The 21,935-nt window shown below is 40.9% G+C and overlaps 1 protein-coding gene across 1 annotated transcript in view; it reads right to left on the bottom strand.

Annotated features, from left to right (window-relative positions):
- Positions 1–21,935, bottom strand: part of CNKSR3 (CNKSR family member 3) — a 59,205-nt gene that overhangs the window by 3,803 nt on the left and 33,467 nt on the right. The window contains exons 3-12 of the mRNA XM_005150072.3: positions 18,009–18,211; positions 16,220–16,307; positions 14,025–14,066; positions 11,989–12,108; positions 10,193–10,252; positions 7,481–7,549; positions 6,613–6,759; positions 3,600–3,733; positions 1,033–1,241; positions 469–558 (exon numbers count right to left, since the gene is read on the bottom strand). Of these exons, the coding sequence (XP_005150129.2) occupies positions 469–558; positions 1,033–1,241; positions 3,600–3,733; positions 6,613–6,759; positions 7,481–7,549; positions 10,193–10,252; positions 11,989–12,108; positions 14,025–14,066; positions 16,220–16,307; positions 18,009–18,211 (1,162 nt within the window). The remainder of the gene's footprint in view (positions 1–468; positions 559–1,032; positions 1,242–3,599; positions 3,734–6,612; positions 6,760–7,480; positions 7,550–10,192; positions 10,253–11,988; positions 12,109–14,024; positions 14,067–16,219; positions 16,308–18,008; positions 18,212–21,935) is intronic.

Genomic DNA, 21,935 nt, shown 5'->3' with positions numbered 1-21,935 from the left:
AGCAGCTGCAGCAAAAAAGCAACTCCTAAGCATTTCACTTTTAAGGAGCTTGCTTCCACAACAACCTCCACAGTGAGTTAAACAAACAAAGATTTAGCAACAAAGCAGTTTTATGATCAATATTAAATGAAGAAGAAAGGGAAAAGGGTGTGTGCAAGAGCAAAATGGTAAACCTGTGCTGTAAAGAGACAAGTACAAATCTTCCTTGGTCATTTAAGCATTCCTTAATGCTCACAAGAACATTAAGACAGGACAAGAAAAGCTTGAGCCCCAGCACTGGGTAGTCTCACAAATTTCACAGCTACCATGTGGCATTCCTGCTAAAATCAACAATTGTTACCTTGGATCAGTTCAGCAATATGCAAACACCAATTCTTCATTCCCAATTTAAACACTTCCATCCAATTCACCCCAAAGAAATTTTGGAGAGGAATGAAAGAGAAAGAGGGACAAGACTGAAAACCTTGCCTTTTCTCCCTGGTGCTCGTGGCCTAGAGAAGGGCTCTGCAGCTCCTATCCAGCTCCCATCAGCAGGCATTGACAGAGGACGAGGTTTTCCTGAAGGCAACATAGAAGGTTATGAGGAATTACATTAAGCTTAGGAAACCAAGTTTTAAAATCATACTTTTCACAATTAAGCAAAGGGAGAGATACAACAACAAGGAGTTAAAATTGCAAGGGGGGAAAAAAAAATCAGGATACTTCCAGTGTTGAAATATAAGAAAGTGATGTGCTGAGATTGAACAGCCATACTCTTGCTCATTTACAGCAACAGTGAACGTAATAACCAAAAGTTATATTCAAAATACACATGGAAATGGCCATCTGCAGCAGCAGATCCCAGCTGAATGACATTCATTAAAGCAGTAACAGCATCTAAGTGAAATTATTTCAGACGTTTCATTATTTCATTCACAATTTGCACAGACTGCCCTTGACATCCATGAAGCCTAACACACAGTTTTCTAAAACTATTCCAAACTGACCAAAGTGTTTATCATAACAGCAATGACAAAAGAGGAATGAACTCACCATAGGATTGTGTTTTTTCCCTCATCTTGGCTGGTAGAATATTTGTTTCGATGGGATACACAGGCAACTGATTTGAATCAGCAATAGTAAACCTTCGCCTTCGACTCTCCTGATCCAGAAAAGAATTGGGGGACTCAGCACCCTTGGACCCAGGTAGTGGCTGACTAGGTTTGTTGCCTCCTCCATATAGAAAACTCCCTTTTTCATCTCTGAAAGGACATTTCACTTCAGTTAGTAGCTTAAAAGTATCACGCTACAGACACAAATGGTGACAACTGGTATTGTGCTGAAAATAAAGTAACCCAAGTCAGGTGATAGATAACTTCATTATAAGCACATTTACCAAGGAGAAAAGAAAGCTCCTCCCCATACTAACTCGCTTCTAATGACCCAGTAATTTAACACACAAAGAAGTTTCAAGGTACCATGCCAGAAAAACCTTTTGAAAAATAAGATCTTTCTGCCTTGAGAGTACTAAGGCTCCCAATTCGCTGCCTGTTCAGTACACAGTTGCAATAAAAGAGTGCATACATAGACTTACTCATCTCTGTGTAATGGCAACACTTACTGCCTCCCTCTGAGGGACTCTGCTTTTCAGCCATTGTAAGAGGCCAATAACTGCCACTGAATATTTATCACCTCCTCTCTTCATCCAAAAGCAAGACCCCCTCCAGAGATTCAGTAATAAATTCGTACTGTATGTACACTATGCCTGTATTTCAAGCAATTTCTGCAGGGGCTCCTTTCCCAGAGCAATCCTGCATTCCAAAGGCCAAGAACAGCCAATGTTAGAACCAGTACCTCCGAGTACTTTTGGAAAAAAAAAACTGCCCTCCAAATTAGCATTTGCTTTAGATTTTTTCCCCTGTTGCCTGTGCATGTTACAACCTTACTGCTTAAAGCAGTCACCAGCCAAGTCAGGCATAAAAATACACAGCTGACTGTCTAAGCACATGCATGCCCTGCTATTCGCTACAGCCCCCTTGGCACTGCATACTCCAGCTCTCCATCAGTAACAATGCTAGAGCTCAGTGAAAGGGAAGGAGCTATTTCTGGAGATTCAGGGACTGAAAATTGCACAGAAATGTTACATCACAACCCTATGTACTACGAGAGTTCTCCTACACCACCACCATGTGGAGACTGTGCCACAGGGAGTGAAAACCAGCCACTGCTCTCTGACTTCCCAGTGTGAACCAAAGAAGAACCATGCAAGGAATGGAAGAGAGCAGAAGAAGACAATGACAGGGAAAATGGTGAGAAACTGCCACATGAATGCATCAGAATTTCAAGAGAAGAGCAAAACATGAAGAGGTGAAATTAAACAGCCAAACAGAAGATCTGCCCTTTGCTGCCACAGCTTCCCCACATTTGCTTTTTTTTAAAGCCTAAGTCAAGAAGCCTCCCCCTTTCCACACAACATCCAGGACAAGTTTTATCTTGCATTACTACTTTTTTCCTTGTCAACAGCTGTTCAGATCTAAAGGCATCTGAAGCTACATTTAATTTTGTGTCTTATTTAATTCACCAATGACCTTGAAATATAACAATATGAAGACCAAGATATGCTCAACTCAGCTGCTAAAGCTATATGCTTGAATTTATGCCAAGACTCTGGTTGGTTGGTTTTGTTTTTTTAAGAACTGAGCACGCATAAACTTGGAAAACAAGGAGACAGCAGGTCAAGGTGGGTCCAACTTCAGCAAGGAGACCTTACCCTGGAGAACCCCACAGTGCCAGCACTGCCTCAAAGACTACAGTAATACAACCTCTGACACTGTACCAGCCCTTAAATGACAGGAGGCAAGCTCTCCTTCCATAGGAATCCTGAAGGGTCATAGTTTCTCTGTTGGGCTACCTACATGTAATGTCAGGCACAGGCCAGGAAGCAAGAGAGAGACAAAACGCTTTTGTTCATCACCTTTCCGTGTCAGCTGGCAGGGTTCTGGCATGATTCAACAAGGACTTGAGAACAAACAACAGCTAGCCATAGCATACACATGCCACACACCCCTCACCCTGCCTTTTTGCCTTCTGTGTACACAGGTCTGTGTTTTTATAGCTTACACTGAAGGATAAAAACAAATAAAAGCTGAATGAACTGACCCTCACTTCCCTTCAGTGGGAACATTCCTGGTTTATACAGCTTGCAAGTTTAACAATGTAAAACTTTTCTCTCCTAATTCCCAGAACAGTTACTTAACTTGCTAAAAAAAAAAAAAAAGAAAAAAAAGAAAACCAAACATACAAACCACATTGGAAAAAGTTACAGACAAAAATTAATTCTTGCTATGTGCAATTGGATTTAAACAAAATCAAAAACATAACCCCACAACCAAGGATGACATCCATTCATGATTTGGGAACAACTCTGATCCACAAGGCACACGATCTTCTAATAATAAAATCTATTACAATCCTGGTAGTTTATGCATTTAAACACCTAGAAGTCTGGGAGATCTGCAGTTTCCTCAAGCTCATCTGCACAGAACTCAAGCAGCAAGCCAGCTCAGAAACAAGTGTAACAAAGGAGTTTTTTGTTCAGTGGTACATGTTTATTTGCATACCGAGGAGAATACGGAACAGCTGGGGGAGGTGGTATGTACAGATCCAAAATGGCTGGCTTCTCTTTCTTCAGTGAGGTATCCGCAGTGCTTTCTGGGGACTGGGGTGAAGGACTCGTGATTGGCAGAGGACTGGTCTGAAATGTGAGACAGCTGTCAAACATCTGAGCACTGATTTATCAAAGATAATTCAATAACCAATAGTACCATTTTATCTCCTAGTGAAGAACTACTGTTTCTATGCTTAAGAAGTGCATAAAAAACTCTTAGCATTTTCATTTTCCTCCACCCTCAGTTTTGGCTAGCTTTGCAGTTTCTCCTACAGAAATCCGATCACGGATAATGCATTGCTCAAGAGTATTTTGCTCTTTCAGTCCTATTTTTCTTGTAAATTCCATAGACAGAAAAAGCAACAAAGACAAAATCCCTTCTTATATTTTTAGATTCATTAGAAGAATGCAGTTTGTTAAACACAGATATGATCCACAACACTTACAAAGCCAACTCACACTACTCTTATTCCAAACAGTCCTAATAACTGGGGCACAGGCAGGAACACGGTAAATTTCATCACGATTTTCATCAAGGGATATAATCAGGGTAAGGGAGGCAAAGTAAAAATATATTCAGTATTGGTCATCTGAGCACATTTGCCATTTTGCTATTTGTAGCTCACTTCCATGTCTCTAGCATCTTACCAGACTCTTGTTTGCTTCTAGGAGAGAAAAGTCTTGAAGGACCCTTTCACCTTTGTTTGGCAAGAAAATTACACTCTCCCCTTTTTGTCAAGGAGCTGCCCAGGATTCCACGCTGGCCACTCAATTAATGGCACCCCTGCACAAGCATCTGCTTTTTACTGATCAGTACTTTGGAGTCCAGAACTGTCAACAGGCTTCAACCAATCACTCATTCTCCCAGGGCAACGCTGCTGAGCACAGCCTATGCCCCAGTGCGCCTCAGCTTTCCACACAGGGAAAACAGTCCTTGCTTTGAGTAACCCTTGAAAACTCAGAAGGTGGTGCTTTTTTAGCTTTGGCTCTGATTAAACGACAGACAATCCCAGAAACTTGTCTCTAAATTGGAGTGTCATCAATTTGATAGGTGGACCACTCGGTGGATAAAGAACTGGCTGGATGGTCACACTCAAAGAGTTGTGGTCAACGGTTCAATGTCCGGCTGGAGACCAGTAACAAGTGGTGTCCCTCAGGGATCAGTGTTGGGACCGGTCTTGTTTAATATCTTTGTCGCTGACATGGACAATGGAATTGACTGTGCCCTCAGCAAGTTTGCTGATGACACCAAGCTGTGTGGTTCTGTTGATACACTAGAGGGAAGGAATGCCATCCAGAGGGACCTTGACACACTTGTGAGGTGGGCTGATGTCAACCTCATGAAGTTTAACCATGACAAGTGCAAGGTCCTACACCTGGGTCAGAGCAATCCCAGGCACAGCTACAGGTTGGGCAAAAAGGAAATTCATGGTAGTCCTGCGGAGAAGGACTTGGGGGTGTTAGTCAATGAGAAAATGAACATGAGCCATCTTCAGTGTGCACTCACAGCCCAGAAAGCCAAACATATCCTGGACTGCATCAAGAGGAGCGTGACCAGCAGGTCAAAGAAGGTGATCCTGCCCCTCTACTCTGCTCTCGTGAGACCTCACTTGGAGTACTGTGTGCAGTTCTGGTGTCCTCAACATAAAAAGGACATGGTACTGTTAGAATAAGTCCAGAGGAGGGCCACGAGGATGATCAGGGGACTGGAGCACCTCTCATATGAAGACAGGCTGAGAAAGTTGGAACTGTTCAGCCTGGAGAAGATAAGGCTGCGTGGAGACTTCATAGCAGCCTTCCAGTATCTGAAGGGGGCCTACAGGGATGCTGGGGAAGGACTCTTCATTAGGGACTGTAGTGATAGGACAACGGGTAACGGGTTGAAACTTAAACAGCAGGGGTTTAGACTGGATATAAGGAAGAAATTCTTTACTGTTAGGGTGCTGAGGCACTGGAATGGGTTGCCCAGGGAGGTTGTGAATGCTCCATCCCTGGCAGTGTTCAAGACCAGGTTGGATGAAGCCTTGGGTGATATGGTTTAGTGTGAGGTGTCCCTGCCCATGGCAGGGGGGTTGGAACTAGATGATCTTGAAGTCCTTTCCAATCCTAACTATTCTATGATTCTATAAACACAAGACACAGGCATTGGTGAAAAGAAGGATGAAAAAAGAAGTCAAGTGAGCATCTTCTACCCAGTAAGAGAAATCTGCCTGCATCAACACTTGTGATAGCCATTGGCATTTCACAGGTTGATAAATTATCCTCTCAGTGGCAGGGAAGACCTTTGTCAGAACAGAAGTAGGAATAGGAACTCTCCCTGGTTTTCTTCAGGTAATCAGCTTAGATTCAATTAGGTCATTTCCTTCTGTAAGCATTAAGCCCTAAGCTTCCTAATACACCAAGCCATTCCTCAGCATGGTTAAGAGTTATTAATGTCACTTTCTCTGCCTGCTTATTATCCAATCTGTGAATTGCCCAACAATCAGATCTTATTTAAAAAAGTAATTTAACTTCTTGAAAAACAATTTCCCACCCAGACTAAAAAGAGGACGAATATATAGAATAAGCTAAGTTATTTCTGCAAAAACATATTAACCTCTGCTAAACAAATGAAGCATTTATTAGTCCATGCTGATGAATTCCATACTTATCAATGGCTTCAACAGTTTTGTCTCATAGAAGTTCTCTCAGTGGCACAGATTGATTAAAATGTTCAACACACCTACTTGCTTTGTGTATCAAGAAGGCATTACCTGGGTTTAAAAAAACAAATAAAAAGAGAAGGGAGGAGGCAAGACCTTTCTCCCTTTTACCTAGGGGCCAGAAGAGGACAGCCATTTCACCTAACCTTCCTTGACCTGTAGTTAAACATGTGTATCTGAGAGAATTTCAAGTATTTCTCTTTTTTCAAATTGCAACCAAGGCATTCCTCCCCCAGTATCAGAATTGAACCATCAGCTTCTCACCTGCACCAAGGGTGGTTTCCAACGCAGGTTCTTTAACGGAGCAGGAGTGAAATGGAAAGAGCCAGTAGGACGTTTCTTAAGCAGCAGCCTAACTCCAGCAGGATTCTCTCGCAACTTTGCCACCAGATTTTTTAGTTGCCATCCAACCTGGAAAGAATCAAAGTCATGTTTTGTTTTGCATTGCTTTTCTGAAGGCAAATAACCCCAAATCTCCCAAGTCACACTATCTTTTAACATGAACTTAAAGAGAAAAACATCCAAAAGAGCCAGAATAAAAAAATAATTGGAAAGCTTCTTTTTTCTTTTTTTCAAAGGTTCTTTTTTTCAAAGGAGACCTCTGCTTAAGCTGTAAATTAAACACTGAGATATCAAGCAATGTTCTTTACATCTCAGTTCCAGTCATAGAAGGATGCATGGATGTGCTCAGATTGAGTAACACAGCAATCACAGTGAACTGTCACATTTTTTTCTCACATTGAAAGGCATTCCTTACCTTTGCGAAGTAAAAAAAGTAATCATTTTATATAAGTTCCCAGATACAAACAATTTTACAAATCCTTGAGTTTTTTTAAAAGCTGTTTTTATCTGCACTTCAGTAGATTGTAACTGTATTTTTAAAACAGGCCTTAAATAAAACATGAATTATTTTATTATGATGCACACATCATTTAAACATTAAATACGGCACATTTATTTTAGCAAAGTATTGCAAAGAATAAAATCTGTCTTGAAAACAGAGTGTTAAAAAGCCTCAAAGATTTCAACAGGAAAACACCAGAACCACCTCCTAACCCCATCCATTCAGAACCTGCAGGAAGCAAGCTTTCCAGAGCAAGAATAAGGGAAGGTTGGTAAGGCTGTTACTAACCACAGTTTGCCGATTAACCTGGATCACTTCATCACCAGCATGAATCTTCTGAGATCGATCAGCAGGGGACTACAGAGGAAAACAAGAGATGTGTGCTTCAGCAAGGTTTTTTCCCTCCCATAACACCCTCCCCACCAAGCAAAGTCAAAGGTTGTATCAATAACAAATATCACACATTAGATCTGTTGATAACTTAAGAGTTGCAAATGAATTCAACTTCTGATTTATTTTTTATACTGAGAAAGCTACAGGGAAAGGGAAAAGGCATAGCCTGTATCTACCACAGGCCAAATTGCATGGAGTCATGAGATTGTCTGCACTGTCCTTTAGTCTCCAGTTTGTACTGTAGTTTGAGACAGCAGTGGGAGAGGACAGAAGACTTCTGCCATAACACAGCAGCTATCTTAAACTTTAGCTTTCAAATAAATGTATACCGATTAAAAAAAAAAATACAGTAAGACTTTGAAGATACAAAGGACCAAAATCCTCCAAGACACAAAATAGATCCATTACACTTTCCCTTTTTGTTCCCCAATGTAAAAAGAGCTACCAAGTTTATATGTGAAATTACTTGTCTGCATCAAGGTCAACAGATAAAAATATGTGTTCATTCACATCAAATGTGCATAGGCACATATTTTAAAAATACCTATCTAGTAATAATAATACACCTTAAAATATAATTTCCTGTGAATAAAAACCACACCCTAGGGAACCATTAGTGAGGAACAGCTAAATATGTCAATACAACACACCAACTCTGATCAGCCTTGACAACACCCAAAGTGCACAGGAATACTACCTGGGTATATTGTACCCTGGTCAGAGGACAACTTCTCCTCCCATTTCCCCCACCCCATGAGTAACCACATGGCAGCAGGCCAGCTCTTCCTAGTGATTCCAGCACTAAGCACTTGGGTTATGTACTTCCTTCTCCTTGTCATCATACCTTCAGAGCTCAAGTAACATTTTTATTAGAAGGACCTTTGGAATAAACAGTGAAACTAGGGAAGAAAACATGGAGAAATTTGTGGGAGGCTCCAGCCATCATGAGTAACCCCATTTCTTCATTGTCTTCTTGCTTCCTCTGAGAGGAAATGCCTCTGTCGAAGCGTGCATATATATGAGTCAAACAAGATCATGAAAAAATGCTGGGCCAAAGTCAAACTCATGAAAAACAAAGCTCATTTCAAGCTGTCCTTTGGGTGATCAACAGCCTGTCTGCAGAGGGTAGGGGACCCTTACACAGGGGACTCCTAGAACAAGCACTAGCTAGCACAGCAGACACTGTAATCACATTGTGACAACAGAGGAAAGAGCAAAGTTTACATCTAAGGCAACATGACACAGGAAGTTACAAGTAGAACAGCACAACTCAGGAATCCTGTTGGCTGATTGGTATTAAACACATGGACTTTCCCAGTCCTTCCAATGTACACTACTGTTAATTTTGGGGTGCAGTTCCACTGCCTTCCAGCACACTGGTCCCTGGTAATTGCTACTAAAATACCACTCCAAATTTAGCAAGAAAATTGAACTAAGACCCATCCTAGCACATCTAAACAATTGCATGGCACCAGAAGGACATCAGTTGTTTGCAGATCTCAGCCACTTGTCAAATTTTTTGTCTCAAAGTAATGAGCTTCCCTGAAGGAAGAACCAGGACTGATAAGAAGGCAGATATTTAGGTCAACACTCATAGCTATAGAAACAGCACAGCCCAACTCCTGGCCTCCAAAATGAGATCTATATGCACAAGCAGCTTGTCAGCAGTCAATATTACATGAATTCAGATGTTGAAATTGCTGTCAAAGTGGACTTTGTGTCTGTTGAAGATCCTATAGTTATGCAAGGGCAAAAGCTGGAAAAGCTTTCCATTTTCAGTCTAAGCTGCAAGCACAGACTTCCACTCGCTCCTCCCTGGCCCCTGGACCTGGCAGGGATACAACCAGAACCACTGCTTCTTTCATATTCAGAAAAAAAAAAGAAATAAAAGAAGAAAAAAAAAAGAAAGAAAAAACAAAGGCACTGCTGCAAAAGCCAAGATCTCTCACTCTTGTTTCTTTCAACCACTGCTCCTGTAGAGTGGCATGTCTGACAACACCACAGCATCACCCACCAGTCTCAGCTGCTAGCCAGAGGTCCACTGCAATGACTGCCCAGAAACCTTTAATAAAGTCTCAGCTACAGAGAACTCCCAGAGTAAGAATAAAATAAGCAGCCATCTGCCTCAATCATTTCCTTCCAGCAGACCACTTAAAGTCTTACTTTCTCTTGGTCTTTTTATTCTGCAAGGTAATTTTGTCACTGGACAGCTCATTGATTTCATTACTCATTACTGAATTAAGCACACTGCCACCTAAATGTTCCCATTAGGAGCGACTGCCTTTGCCAGCAGCAAGAAAATACATTCAAGGCTTTGTTAAGCATGATACCATAAGCACTCAGAACAGCAGATAGAGTAACTTATTAAAGCAATTACTTTCATGCCAAGTATTTGAACTAACTCATGTACTTGTAGAAACTGGTTTAATTAGACTAACAGCGAAACACGCAGACACAAATATTTACAAATTGTGGATAAACAAAATGATGCATCACAGGGTATTTAAAGCAGTAATATCATAAAAGTCATATGTAAAAGAGGAAAAAGCAAAAAAACCAAACTCATTCAAATCAGAGCCTGAGTTAATCTACATTTACTTCACTTACGTTTTCTGTAGTTCCAGTAATTACATGTAATCCATCATAAGTTGATTTGATGTACATTCCCTAAACGTAAGTAGAAAATGAAAAACAAGTTTAAAGGCAAACAACTAACATTAACTTATCTGATTAAACAACTGTTGGCAATAGACTCAAAACATTATTAAGAAGACAATTCACATATTTTCCCTAGAAAAGTGCATGGTCTAATATTACAACATTCTAAACCTCTTCACAGATCACTTTTACTGCAATTAATTATAATAGAATAGGATGACTTCAAACACCTAATATGTGGAAGGCAATATAGAAATATCATCTGGTTCATAACACCAAGCACTGCTGGGTTTGCTGCCTTGTCTGCCTTTTGTCTTGAACAAAACTTTATTTCCTTATTGCCCAGTCTGCACTAGAAAATTACAGGTTTTCCTAGATGGCCACTAGCTCTCTCCATATGAAGCACACTTAAACAGGTGGGCTACAAATATTGCCTACATGTTCTTTTACAGTTTCCCTTGGCAAGTCAATATACAGATGGCCTTGTAACCACAGTGCTGACATCAGCAATAAGAGCTCCAGCAGAACTAAGTACTTGTGGCTCTATATATTAAAGCTGAGTGTGAAAGCAAGGACAAACACAGATGAAGTGGGTGTTGACCTTGTGAACACCAAATGAAAAAATCACCAACAGGATATTACTAGTAATTGTCTAGCTTTCCCCACAAGAGGTGACCAGTACATTTATGAACAAGTAAGTTTCTACTTCTCCTGTCTACATGTGCTGTTAGAAGCACTCACTGAGCTGTACAGAACTATATGTTATTCAGGAGTTGTAGGCAGCTTATCTGCCTGAAGTTACCACACTTGCTTAAATACAAGATGGTTTGGGTTTTTTTGCACCTTCCTCTCCAGACAATTCCCTTCCATGCTTGCCTGTTAGTATCCCATTGTGCGCACCCACCTCCTCATTTCTTACTTAGTCCAAGATAGGCTGACTCTGCTTCACTGTAGCTTGTGCATTAACAAAGAGGTCCCCATAATTTCAAGAATGCATGACTGATACAGTCTAATTCAGTGGCCTAGGTAAAACTATATAGCAGAGTAACACTGTAAAGCTTCCTATAAAAGTGTTCATCTCTTCTGCCTTCGGGGCTGGGGTGGAGGGAATACAAATGCACTTAAGAATTTAAATTCCCTCTAACTCATTCTAACATGTCTGTTCCCCAGCCAGAAAATTTACCAAGATTTCAAAGTCAGTTTCTCATAACCAGCACTCAGTTAAGCAGCATCCATTGAATAAGATTCAGTAACGTTACACAGCCACTGAAATTTTAAAAGGATTTCTCATACTCCTGCTAGTCTGAAAAATCCTCATATCATTCTCAAACTTGTTATAAACAAGCATAAAATGTGCCTTTAAAAACATAAATGTAATGTCTCATCACCTTTTCCATCCTCCAACCCTGCCATAAAAACAGCTGGTTAAGGCAATCTGCAAAAATAAAATGACTGATTTCACAAGCACCAGTAAATTCCTCAGTATCCTGGCTAAGGTACAAATCTGAAGCAATTTAGCATGAAAAAATACTTGGGATGACACCTATTAATGTGTATACTCATCTCTGGCAGCCACTCCAGCACACTACCTGACAATTAACCTTCAGAGTTCCTCACCATGCCTCTTTCTATTTCCAATAGGATATTACCGTTTTGAAATATCGTGCTATACACCCACACACAGTGATCATAAGAATACCTATTAAGCACTGGGATCATCAGGACATTCCAGGATTGGTTCTTACCAGGCCTTCCCCAGGTTTAATGTTAGTTAAATGAACCTCCTCTAGACATGCACACTGGCTCATCAATGGATCTGTTGTTGATCGGATGGCTTTATCACAAATGCCATTTAAAGTCTTGGCCTATGATGAGAACATACAGAAACAGTTACAAAATTTCTCTCCTGGCTTCTTCCTCTTTCAGTTTTCAAAGAGAAAATAAATAAGTTCTGGAACTTGGTCAACTAATAAGTCATAGTTAAGAATCATTCAAATAGAAGATTCATTTGTACAGATATATTCTATAGCATGTTTATCTTCTTACTGTAACATAGTACAACCAAACCATTTCCACTGGTGCCACCTCATCACTGCTAACATATGCCAACACATCTTCAGTTTATAAAAAAAAAAAAGCATATATATATATAAATAATAGCAAAAAAACATGTTTGGAGTTTGCTTGCTTTAACCAAAATATAACCCATTAAAATATTGAAACATTTTAATGAATCTTTGTGGGAACAATTGACAGGTTTTCATTCTGTAGTTTGTTTCTGCTATGAGAATAAAATTGGCCATGTGTCAGAAAAAGTGAGGTACTGGCCACCAACTTAAACGCACAGACTTTTACAGCACAAGGCAGGACATCCAGCACTTATGCCTTTCAGCATTACTTCTCTCCACCATGTCTCTGAACTGACCTCTTGCGGAATGCTTACGCAGGCAAGGTTCATATTTCCTTTTGACCAAAACATAACTGAACCTAAGCCAACATTGTAATGAAAGGCAAATTCTGACCTCATATGTGTGTGTCACTAAAGTCAGAGGCAGAACAGCTTTGTCTTGTACAACTTGTAACTAGAAGAATGGCTAATTAATCCCAAAACAATAAAAAGTCATAATCCAAATATCTGTGCTTTCCCTACACTCAGAAATTTCCTTAATGTCCCACAGTGTGGTTTGGGTTAATTGAAACAATACTGAAACTTAAAGTGGGTTACAACAGCTTAAAGGTGAGGGGAAAGAGGATTAGTACACAGTACAACAGTTAGTTATACACAATTTGGAAACCAGCAGAGTAAGCTGTATTTCACAGGGGCTTTGAATCCTTCAGAGTAGACATATAATTACAGGACAGGGGGAGCTGCCTTGTAGGAAGACATTGGTTCGGATTACAATGGCCCCTGGAAACAATAGTTCCAACCTTTATTCTTTTGCTTTACATCAGATTTATAGAGCAGCAATAAAATAAATCAAAACAATGCTTAAGTGTGAATGCGAGGAACTGCTCAAACAAGGGAACTTCAAACAACAATACCTACTTCCAGAGTGGGTGTGCACAAATGGAAAAAGAAAGATGCAAAAAAAAAAAAAAAGCTTTTACGTTGTTTCATTATTTATGGACATAATTATTTTTAGTTATTGTGCTACTAAATTCCTAAGCATCTATGAGCTAGCGGAAGGCCTTATCAAAGAGCACAGCCTGGTTCATGTCAAAAGCAGGAAGCAATGATTAACTGTTACAAAATATAAAAAGCATTCCATTACGCTCCTCGTTTGGTCACAAGGCTGTTTCAAACAACCCTGAAAACTCTAACTCAAGCACAATCAGAGACAGAACTTCAGTTATGTGACAGGGCTGTTCTTTTATGTGAAGAAGTTTAATAAGCCATAGTGCATTTAGGCCTTTCATAAACAGACATATCGCAGGCATAGTTGGTTTGTTTGGGCCACTATTATATTTTAAAGTACTACCCCTCACAAGAAAATTTGAGGCCTAAATTCTCTTAAAAAATATATATATTTATATAAAAATAGCTCTGCAATGAAACTTCAATGAATACTTTACTCTGTTCTACTACATAGACTACCAGTCTGTTCAAACTTCATTAATTTCCTCTAGAGCAAAGAATATTCACAAAACGGCCCATAACAATGTTTACTTGCATAATACATCCGTATGTGTGGGATTGGAAAGCTGTTGTCAGTACAGAGTAAAAGCCACCAAAATAGATGTGAATGCAGGCAGCTGAGTTTCAACAGAAACGTGTACTTACTACAGTCTGAACTTTATCTTCCATGTCAGCCACAGTGCAGTCCTAAAAACAAAACAAGAACAAAAGGCCTACGTTAACCAATAAACACGTAAACACACCATCTCTGAAAACTGCAAAACCACCACTTTAACCTCGACCTGAAATAGTTATTCATGCTGCAAGGGATTAATCAGATTAGTTTCACCCAGTAGGGCTCAAATGTACTGTTAAACAACTATTTTCTGGCCCTGGCAGAAACCAATAATAAACCTTGAAAGCTAAGAGAACATGGGATTCAATTACAGCCAACAGACTTTTCCAGAAAAACAGAACCCTGCACAATAAAACTAGACTCTCAGGAGGCAGGGCACATGAGCTTGCCTTACTCTGATAAAGACCAATTTAAGAGCTGCTGTGTCACAGGCACCAAAAAGTATCCAAAACACCTATTTTGTTAAAAATAGTGGGGTTTTTAAAATATGCTATTGATGACATTCCTGAGAGCCAGAGGATTGCACAGAAAGCATTATTTACACAGCCCAGCTACAGGTCTTTGAACTGAAACAAGTGCATGTAACAAGCTACAGAAGTCATCGTTTCCTGCAGGACAAGCTAGAGAATGGTAACATTCTCAGATTCAAAAGTTAAAACAGCAAGTAAATAATGAAACAAGATCTATAGTTTCTCTAAGGAGAAAATCCCCAAACTCCAAGCATTTAAGCAAGCTTAAAATCCAAGATACTTGCCCTTGACATCCATACTGGGTTTGCACAGCAAGGTTTTGGTAGCAGGGGAGCTACAGGGTGGCTTCTGTGTGAAGCTACTAGAAGCCTGCCCTGACTGCTGGAGCCTAAATCACCTAAATATTTCTCAGCTGTCTCTCCCTTTTCCACACCAGTGCATTCATTCAGACCCTTTCCAATGTATCTGCAGTGTCCCAGTACAAAATTTCATTGATTCCTCTCCCATTAATGTTTTTTCTCATATGCACCAATCCTGTTCTTTACTATAGCTCATACCAAGCTGGCAGAGAAGTACTCTGACAGTTTTTAAAAGGCTAGGGATGTATTTGCCAACTTCCATTCCCCTGCCATCAAAGGCTGATTTAACTGAAAGATTAGACACCATTTTTAGTAGTTTTATGAATACAGTTCAGCAATCTCATATCTCAGTTCCTGTAGCACTCTTGGGTAAATACCATCTGCTACTAGAAACACTTACTGTTCTATTTCACAATCTGCAAATCTCTAGCTGTAAATCACTGACTTTCTGCAATTGCACATGCAACACCTAAACAAGAAGGGCATTCAGCAGGAAGCCAAACTTGTGCTTCTTTGAACTTACACTGTACTATCCAGACACTGTCCTTTCACAATGATCCAACTGATAAAACTGGGTGTTATTATGGCTTGACAAAACTCACAGGACATTTCTAGACGTCATCCCCTCAAAACTGGGAGAGAATCACCCATGTCACAGGACATGGTCCTTTGGAGTTCAAACAACATATAGCCACTAATGTACTACAACAAGTAGCACATTAGACTAATGACTATGAGCAAGCTGGGCTGGAACTGAAGTGCACACACACTGCTTCACAGCCAAAGCAGCAGATTGCTGTCAGAACACTTTCAAAGACATGCAGTATTACTCAGAGAGCAAAATTACATAATTTGCCAAGATTGCCACAGTTGCTGTATGTCCTTCTAGCTTCTATAAGCACCCTTCACACAGCTGATAAACAGAGTTTTGAAACAAAACTGTGGTCTTGCACTGCTGATAGAAGAAGCCAGGCTAGCGAGGTTTGTATTGCAAAGGTGGAAGCTCATTCCATTGCATGCATCATTTTCCATCTCATGGATAAAACACTCTGTATAGGACAACAACTAGGGAATCTGTTTTTCAACATGTTCAGAGCTTGAAAATCTTTAAATGTAGACCAACCACTTTAAAAACTAAACTTCTTCTCATTAAAGCTCAAGAAAGTGAGTAGCCTTTAAACCACAGTCATTTAAGACAGCCAGCAATAGCAAAATTGGAAATCGAGTTGGGGGACAACACACAACTGAAACTGACCTTCATGAACTGTTCAAGTAAGCTGTCATTTCCAGATCTGCCTTCCAATTAGCACTCTGCACACAGTGAGAACATTACTTCTCTGAACGCCCCCCCTTCCTTCCCTTTTGGAAAGCAAAGTGGAAAAGAAACCAGCTGACCTTCTGAACAGTAGTAGTGAGATCCAAGCAGAGCTGAATGATTCTGTTCTTCATTGATGAAAAGTCAGCAATACCCGTAAATGGAGTCCTGCAAGAGAAAATTCCCTTTAGAGAAAAAGGACCTGTCTTCTCCCACCCTACCTTACCAGTGAGGAACAGCAAATAAGAGCAAGTGTTACAATTCTGACATAGAATCATAGAATAGTTAGGGTTTGAAAGGACCTTAAGATCATCTAGTTCCAACCCCCCACGCAAGTTTGAGGGTACAGTTTTATAATACAAGCATTCCTGCATATTCCTGACTGCAGAGTCCTACTCCGTCCTTGCACCAAAATTGGTGAATGTCTAGTCCTGGGGTGAGCAAGTTCAGAAAGCAAAACCAGAAGGAAAGGTCCATTTTCCAAACTGCAGTTCTCTCAGCTGCACACTCCTGTCGAATCACACTGACTGTTGTAAAAATCCCACCTGTGGGCCTGCCAGTGAGTAGACTTCTAACTCCCACATCTATGATTACTAAACTCAGGGGTGGAGGGGAATCTCTAAATGAAAGAAAAACAGATTTCCACATTGAGCCTCACTGCACCTCTGTGCGTAAATCTTGGGAAAGGATCATTATAGGTAGGGCAGCTTTAGAGCCTATAGAATCTCACCACAGACATTCCAGACAGCTGAAAGAGCTAGAAGGGGGGGTTGAGAAGCAACCCCAAACATCTTGCTGAGATGCAGAAGAAATTTAGGGCAAGCTGCCAGCAACAGGGTGAGAGGACCAAGTGAGAAGCACGCTGTTAACATCACTGCCTGGACACAGAACCAACTGCTAGGTGAAGGGCAAAGATACTGAAGGATAAAAGGGCTCCTTGCTGCTGGTCCCCAGGCAGTTTTCCTCCTAACCCTTCTTCTTGGGAAAGCTGGCCAAGAGTCTTGAGAATTTACATTCATCTGCTATCATGGACAGCATCCCTGCCAGCAAGCAATGGCTCTAGTGCCTGTTCGCTTCCTCTGCAGCTGTCACAGAACAACTCTGGCTCTTGTCAGGGAAAATAAAACCACACAAACACCAAACTGAACAAAGAAATAATTAAACAAAACACACATCTATCCCAATTCCTGTCCTCCCCCCAAGAAAAAAATATGGCAGAGGGAGTCTGTCAACTCACAGAGCTAAGGCCACAGTTTGAACAGAATGCTAACAATTTTTTATGAAAGGACCTGCCAATGACAAGTAATTTAGAAGGTAGGACGGGAGCAGGGGAAATCACGTGTATGAAAAACTGACCTGAACAGAAAGGCTCTTACTTTTATAAATACTGGTTTGGGTACAATGTTAGCAGTTTCATTGGTTTTAGGAAAACTGGAAGCACAAAAGTAGATACCCTAGATTAAAATTTGTCCACTAGAGCACTTCTGGCAACACCGAAGAAGGGGTGAGATCATAGAGTCACTGACTGGTTTGCGCTGGAAGAGACCTTAAACATCATCTAGTTCCAACCCCCCCTGCCATGGACAGGGACACCTTCCACTAGACCAGGTTGCTCAAAACTCCATCCAACCTGGCTTTGAACACTTCCAGAGATGAAGCAGCCACAGCTCCTCTGGGCAGCATCTTTCAGTGTCTCACCACAACAGAATGTCTGGACTAGAAACTTAAAGATGTCGCCTCTAGTTCTCTCTATATAGAATAATAGCATAACTGAATAAAGATCTTTACACCCAAACATCTAGAAACTGCCCTACAAGGAGAAGCAAGTCATTATGGCAGTAAAACAAGATATAAAGATTCTACTCTTACCTGTCCAACCATGCAAGCAAGGCTTTGGCAGCACCAATAAGCTCTACCACAGAAGTAAGGAATTCATTGGGGGGCTTGCGAGAGGTGTTTCCATCATAATTTGAGCTTTTCCTACGGCTGCTGATGTAATTCTGCAGATTGTTGGATGATGCTCGTAGTTTGAGAACCAGATTCTTCATATTGTCTGTTTCAAGGCCATAGTTCTGCAAGGAATATTATTAAGCTTGATAAATCTCCTTATCGAGTCCTCCTATTTATTATTCTGCAAGTTACAAACTTATATGGGATGAAAGTTCTGAGGATGGGGGATCTTTTTCTTTTTTTCCTCAAAAATGCCTTCTAAGACTTTTCTACACAACAGCCCCTTAAGAACAGTTTTGTTCATGCCAAACCCCCTCAGTTTCTGACATTGAGATTTGAGAACACTTTGCAGTCAGAATGAAGTTGCAGTGTCCTACAAGGTGGCATTTACCTTTTAAAATGTGGCTGGAATAACATGATTGTGTTACTTCTCTTTTTGCTAAAGGAAAGCAAATGCTGTTTTTCTTAAAATATTCTCTATACATTCCATAAACACTGGAATAACATTTCATTCACAACTAAATATAAACTTAATCTGGCAAGAGATAAAAGCATCAACAGGAAGCAAACGTAATTTCACAGTCACAAGCTTGAATAAATATTTGGATCACAAGTTTTCAGTAACTGTGCTCCTTGATTATAGCAGTGCAATGATTGGCAAGTTTGAGGACTGTGTTAACACTATACATAGTAATTAAAACCATCCTTCAATGCTGTATTTTCCATTCAACAGCATCTTTATAAATATTTGAAACCTAAAAAAATCTGTAAGGGCTGCCTGCAACTTCAACTTTGCAAATTCAAATACAACCAAACCACAATCCCCAAGATTAAAACCCAATTGGCTTTATGGAACACATTGATCATCTCATGCTAGACATGTCAGAAATGCTATATCTGTTCTAAAGACAACTCAGTTTTGTAATAAAGATTATATTCTTTGTGCTGTCAGCTTGCAAATGTGTGAATTAGGTAGCAACATGTTGCCATGTTCATTTTTGAGTTATCTCACCTTGTAAAACCTCGGTGGATATCTTACCAAAGTCTCAGACAATGCTTAGCTCTGAGAGTGAAAATCACCACCCAAAAATACAAGACAACCATGCCTTTCTCCATTCTCTTGCTGCTACAGACTTACTACAAATCTCAAAGTTCCATAGCTTAGTCAGCTATACTATACTCTTTCTCCTTTCCTTCTCAAAAAACTAAAGCAAATCTTAATTCTACTCAGTTCCAAGCTTCCAAGGGGTTTCTGATGCCTCCACTCACAATCACAGCATCTCCAGGCTGAATGGGAGCTCAGGAGGTTTCAGTCCAACCTCCTGCTCACAGCAGGCTCAGCTGTGAGCTCAAACCAGCTTGTTCCAGTCAGGTCTTGAAAACCTCCAAGGATGGAGACTGCAGAACCCTTCTGGGCAACCTGATCCATCATCTGACTGTATCTAGGGTGAAAAAGGGTTTCCTTACACCCAGCCTGAACCTCTGATTTCAGCTTCTGCCCAAAGTCCCTCATCCTCTCGCCATGCAACACCATGGACAGCCCAGCTCTGTCATCCTGTCAACTGTGTTCCCCATCACAGTAGGTGCTGGGAATTTGCTGTTAAGGCCTCCCTGAAACCTTCTCTTCTGCATGCTAAAGAAGTTCCAGGCCCTCAGCCTCTCCTCATGGGCAAGTAACCCCAGCCCTGACCAACCTGGTAGCCCTCTACTGAGACTGCACTAGTTTGTGTACCTCTTTACTGTACTTGGGAGAAGGGTCATACATAGACTAATGAGTGCCAAGTAAAGGATGATAATCACTTCCCTCCCTCTTCCAATAACGCAACCCAAGATGCTGCTGACCGCCTTGCTGCCAGGGCACACTGCTGGCTTGTGGCTCCATTCCCTCCAGTCAAGCACCCATAAAACAGGGTCTTAGACCAAGTCATTTACAAAAGATGAAACAGAGCCCTCACCCGAAAGAAACCCACCAGTGTAAGGAGAGGTTTCAGCTATTCTGCAAAAGAAATCCACCAGCTTCTATGGATAAAATCCCAGGGGGTGTAAGTTACACAAATGCCTGCCCTCCTGCCCCTGAGGACTCTTGGCAAGGAAGCACCCTTAAAGTGCAGCCAGGAACAGAGGTTGAGAGGATATATCCAATTAAAAAAAATGCCACTGCTCTAACAGCAAAGGATATCCTTAAATTTTCCAGGATCACAGAGAGGGAAAGATTTGGATTACTAAACAATGTTAAAGTACTTGCATACTGTCATGTGTGACTTTATCTTTAAAAAAAAAAAAAAACAGAGAAAAAAAAACCAACCCACCACACACACACAAGACCATTATTCAGATGCATCTCTTACAGTTACTTTTCTCCTCCTCACAGGACACTGCATGTTAATATGTTTTCTGAGGAAGGAGTTGGGATAAGTTCCTGTGGCCACAAAACTCTGAAAGTAGCCATGTGCCAGAAATCTCATGCTTTAGGCAAGGGAATTAGAGAATGCTGATCCCCCTTCCTTCCATAAAGGGACAGAAAATACAACAGATTCTGTTTTCTGTACAGTGGTATTGCCACGTAATGATTCCCATCAGAACTTGAGGGAATCTTGATATATTTAAGTATCCCCAGGTCTTTCTTTCTGTTATTCAGATGCAGAAATTATGCTCAGCACCTGTGGGCATCTGCAATTAGAGATGGCCCCAGCATTTAAATGGGCATATGTTAATATACCACATCAGATTTTGGCTTTGGCCCTAAACCATTCACATTCTTGTTATCATAACTCTTTCACCTTATTTATACAGCAGGTCAAACCAGTGTGACTTTTCCAGTTCAGCTAGTTTTTAAATAATTCTAGCAAGTAGTTCTGTTTCGAGGTGGACTTTAGCAACACAGATGTTGCCTCTGGAGATATACGGGCTCCAGCTTCAGACTGCAACTGGCCTCCCCAACAGCCAAGCTCCCCAGTCACTGTGCTAAGCTTTCCTACAGCTTCCCCCAGAGACTTTGCAGAGTGCACCAGACATATCTAAACTGGCGGTCTGTACTCTAGGAAAAGTCCTGGCTAAGCACTGTGCTTATCCAGCACAACAGGAAGCATGCAGCTCTTCAGTACAGATGACTGAATTCTTCAACTACAAGATCAACCCTGAGGAATGAACTTTCCCAAAACAAAGGATCATCACAACCCAAAACACATTGCTCCCAGAGGTAAGCCGGTCTTCTAACCTGCTTGAAGTAATACACAGTAAGCATTATGCACCTTCAGCAGATATAGCAATATCTCCATGCAAATTGACACTATCTGCTTATCCCTGCTGTTATTCTGCTCCTTCCCTTGCAGTGTGCAGTCTGTTGGGAGGGCTGGTCTGGGGAACTAAACCATTCAAAACCATCTATTCCCTTTTTTACTGCAGTGTGCTCTCACCTGGTTTAGCTCCCTGAAATAGCTCACTTCAGGGTCAGGTAGGTGCAAGCACAAAAGATCACTAATAGAAGGCAGCAGCTGACTTGAATTAATTTGGCTTGCTGTGGAGCAGTAGCCCCAGTTCAGGACAGATAGGCACGCTGATAGCACAGCAGCACACTAAGCAGCCTTCTCAGCAGCACACAGTTGAAGTTCAGAACTTAGCAGGCTTTTTTGAAATACCTCTAGAGGACTGAGGCTACAATATTTAACAGATTATTTAAGCAGCCAAAAGGTTTTAGATGTTGTTCATGAACTGAAGGTTACGTTTTCATATCACTCCCAATTTCAGACATCAAAGTTTCTTTCATCAAAACACAGGCTGAAGCCAGCGGTCAAGAGCGCCTTATGTCAAACATTCCCAGCTTGTTACTCATTAACCTACGGAGCC

Source organism: Melopsittacus undulatus, chromosome 3 (genome assembly GCF_012275295.1).
Source record: "Melopsittacus undulatus isolate bMelUnd1 chromosome 3, bMelUnd1.mat.Z, whole genome shotgun sequence".
Classification (NCBI taxonomy): domain Eukaryota; kingdom Metazoa; phylum Chordata; class Aves; order Psittaciformes; family Psittaculidae; genus Melopsittacus; species Melopsittacus undulatus.
The sequence above is the reverse complement of the archived record's forward strand: the minus strand, read 5'-3'. Positions and strand labels throughout refer to the sequence as shown.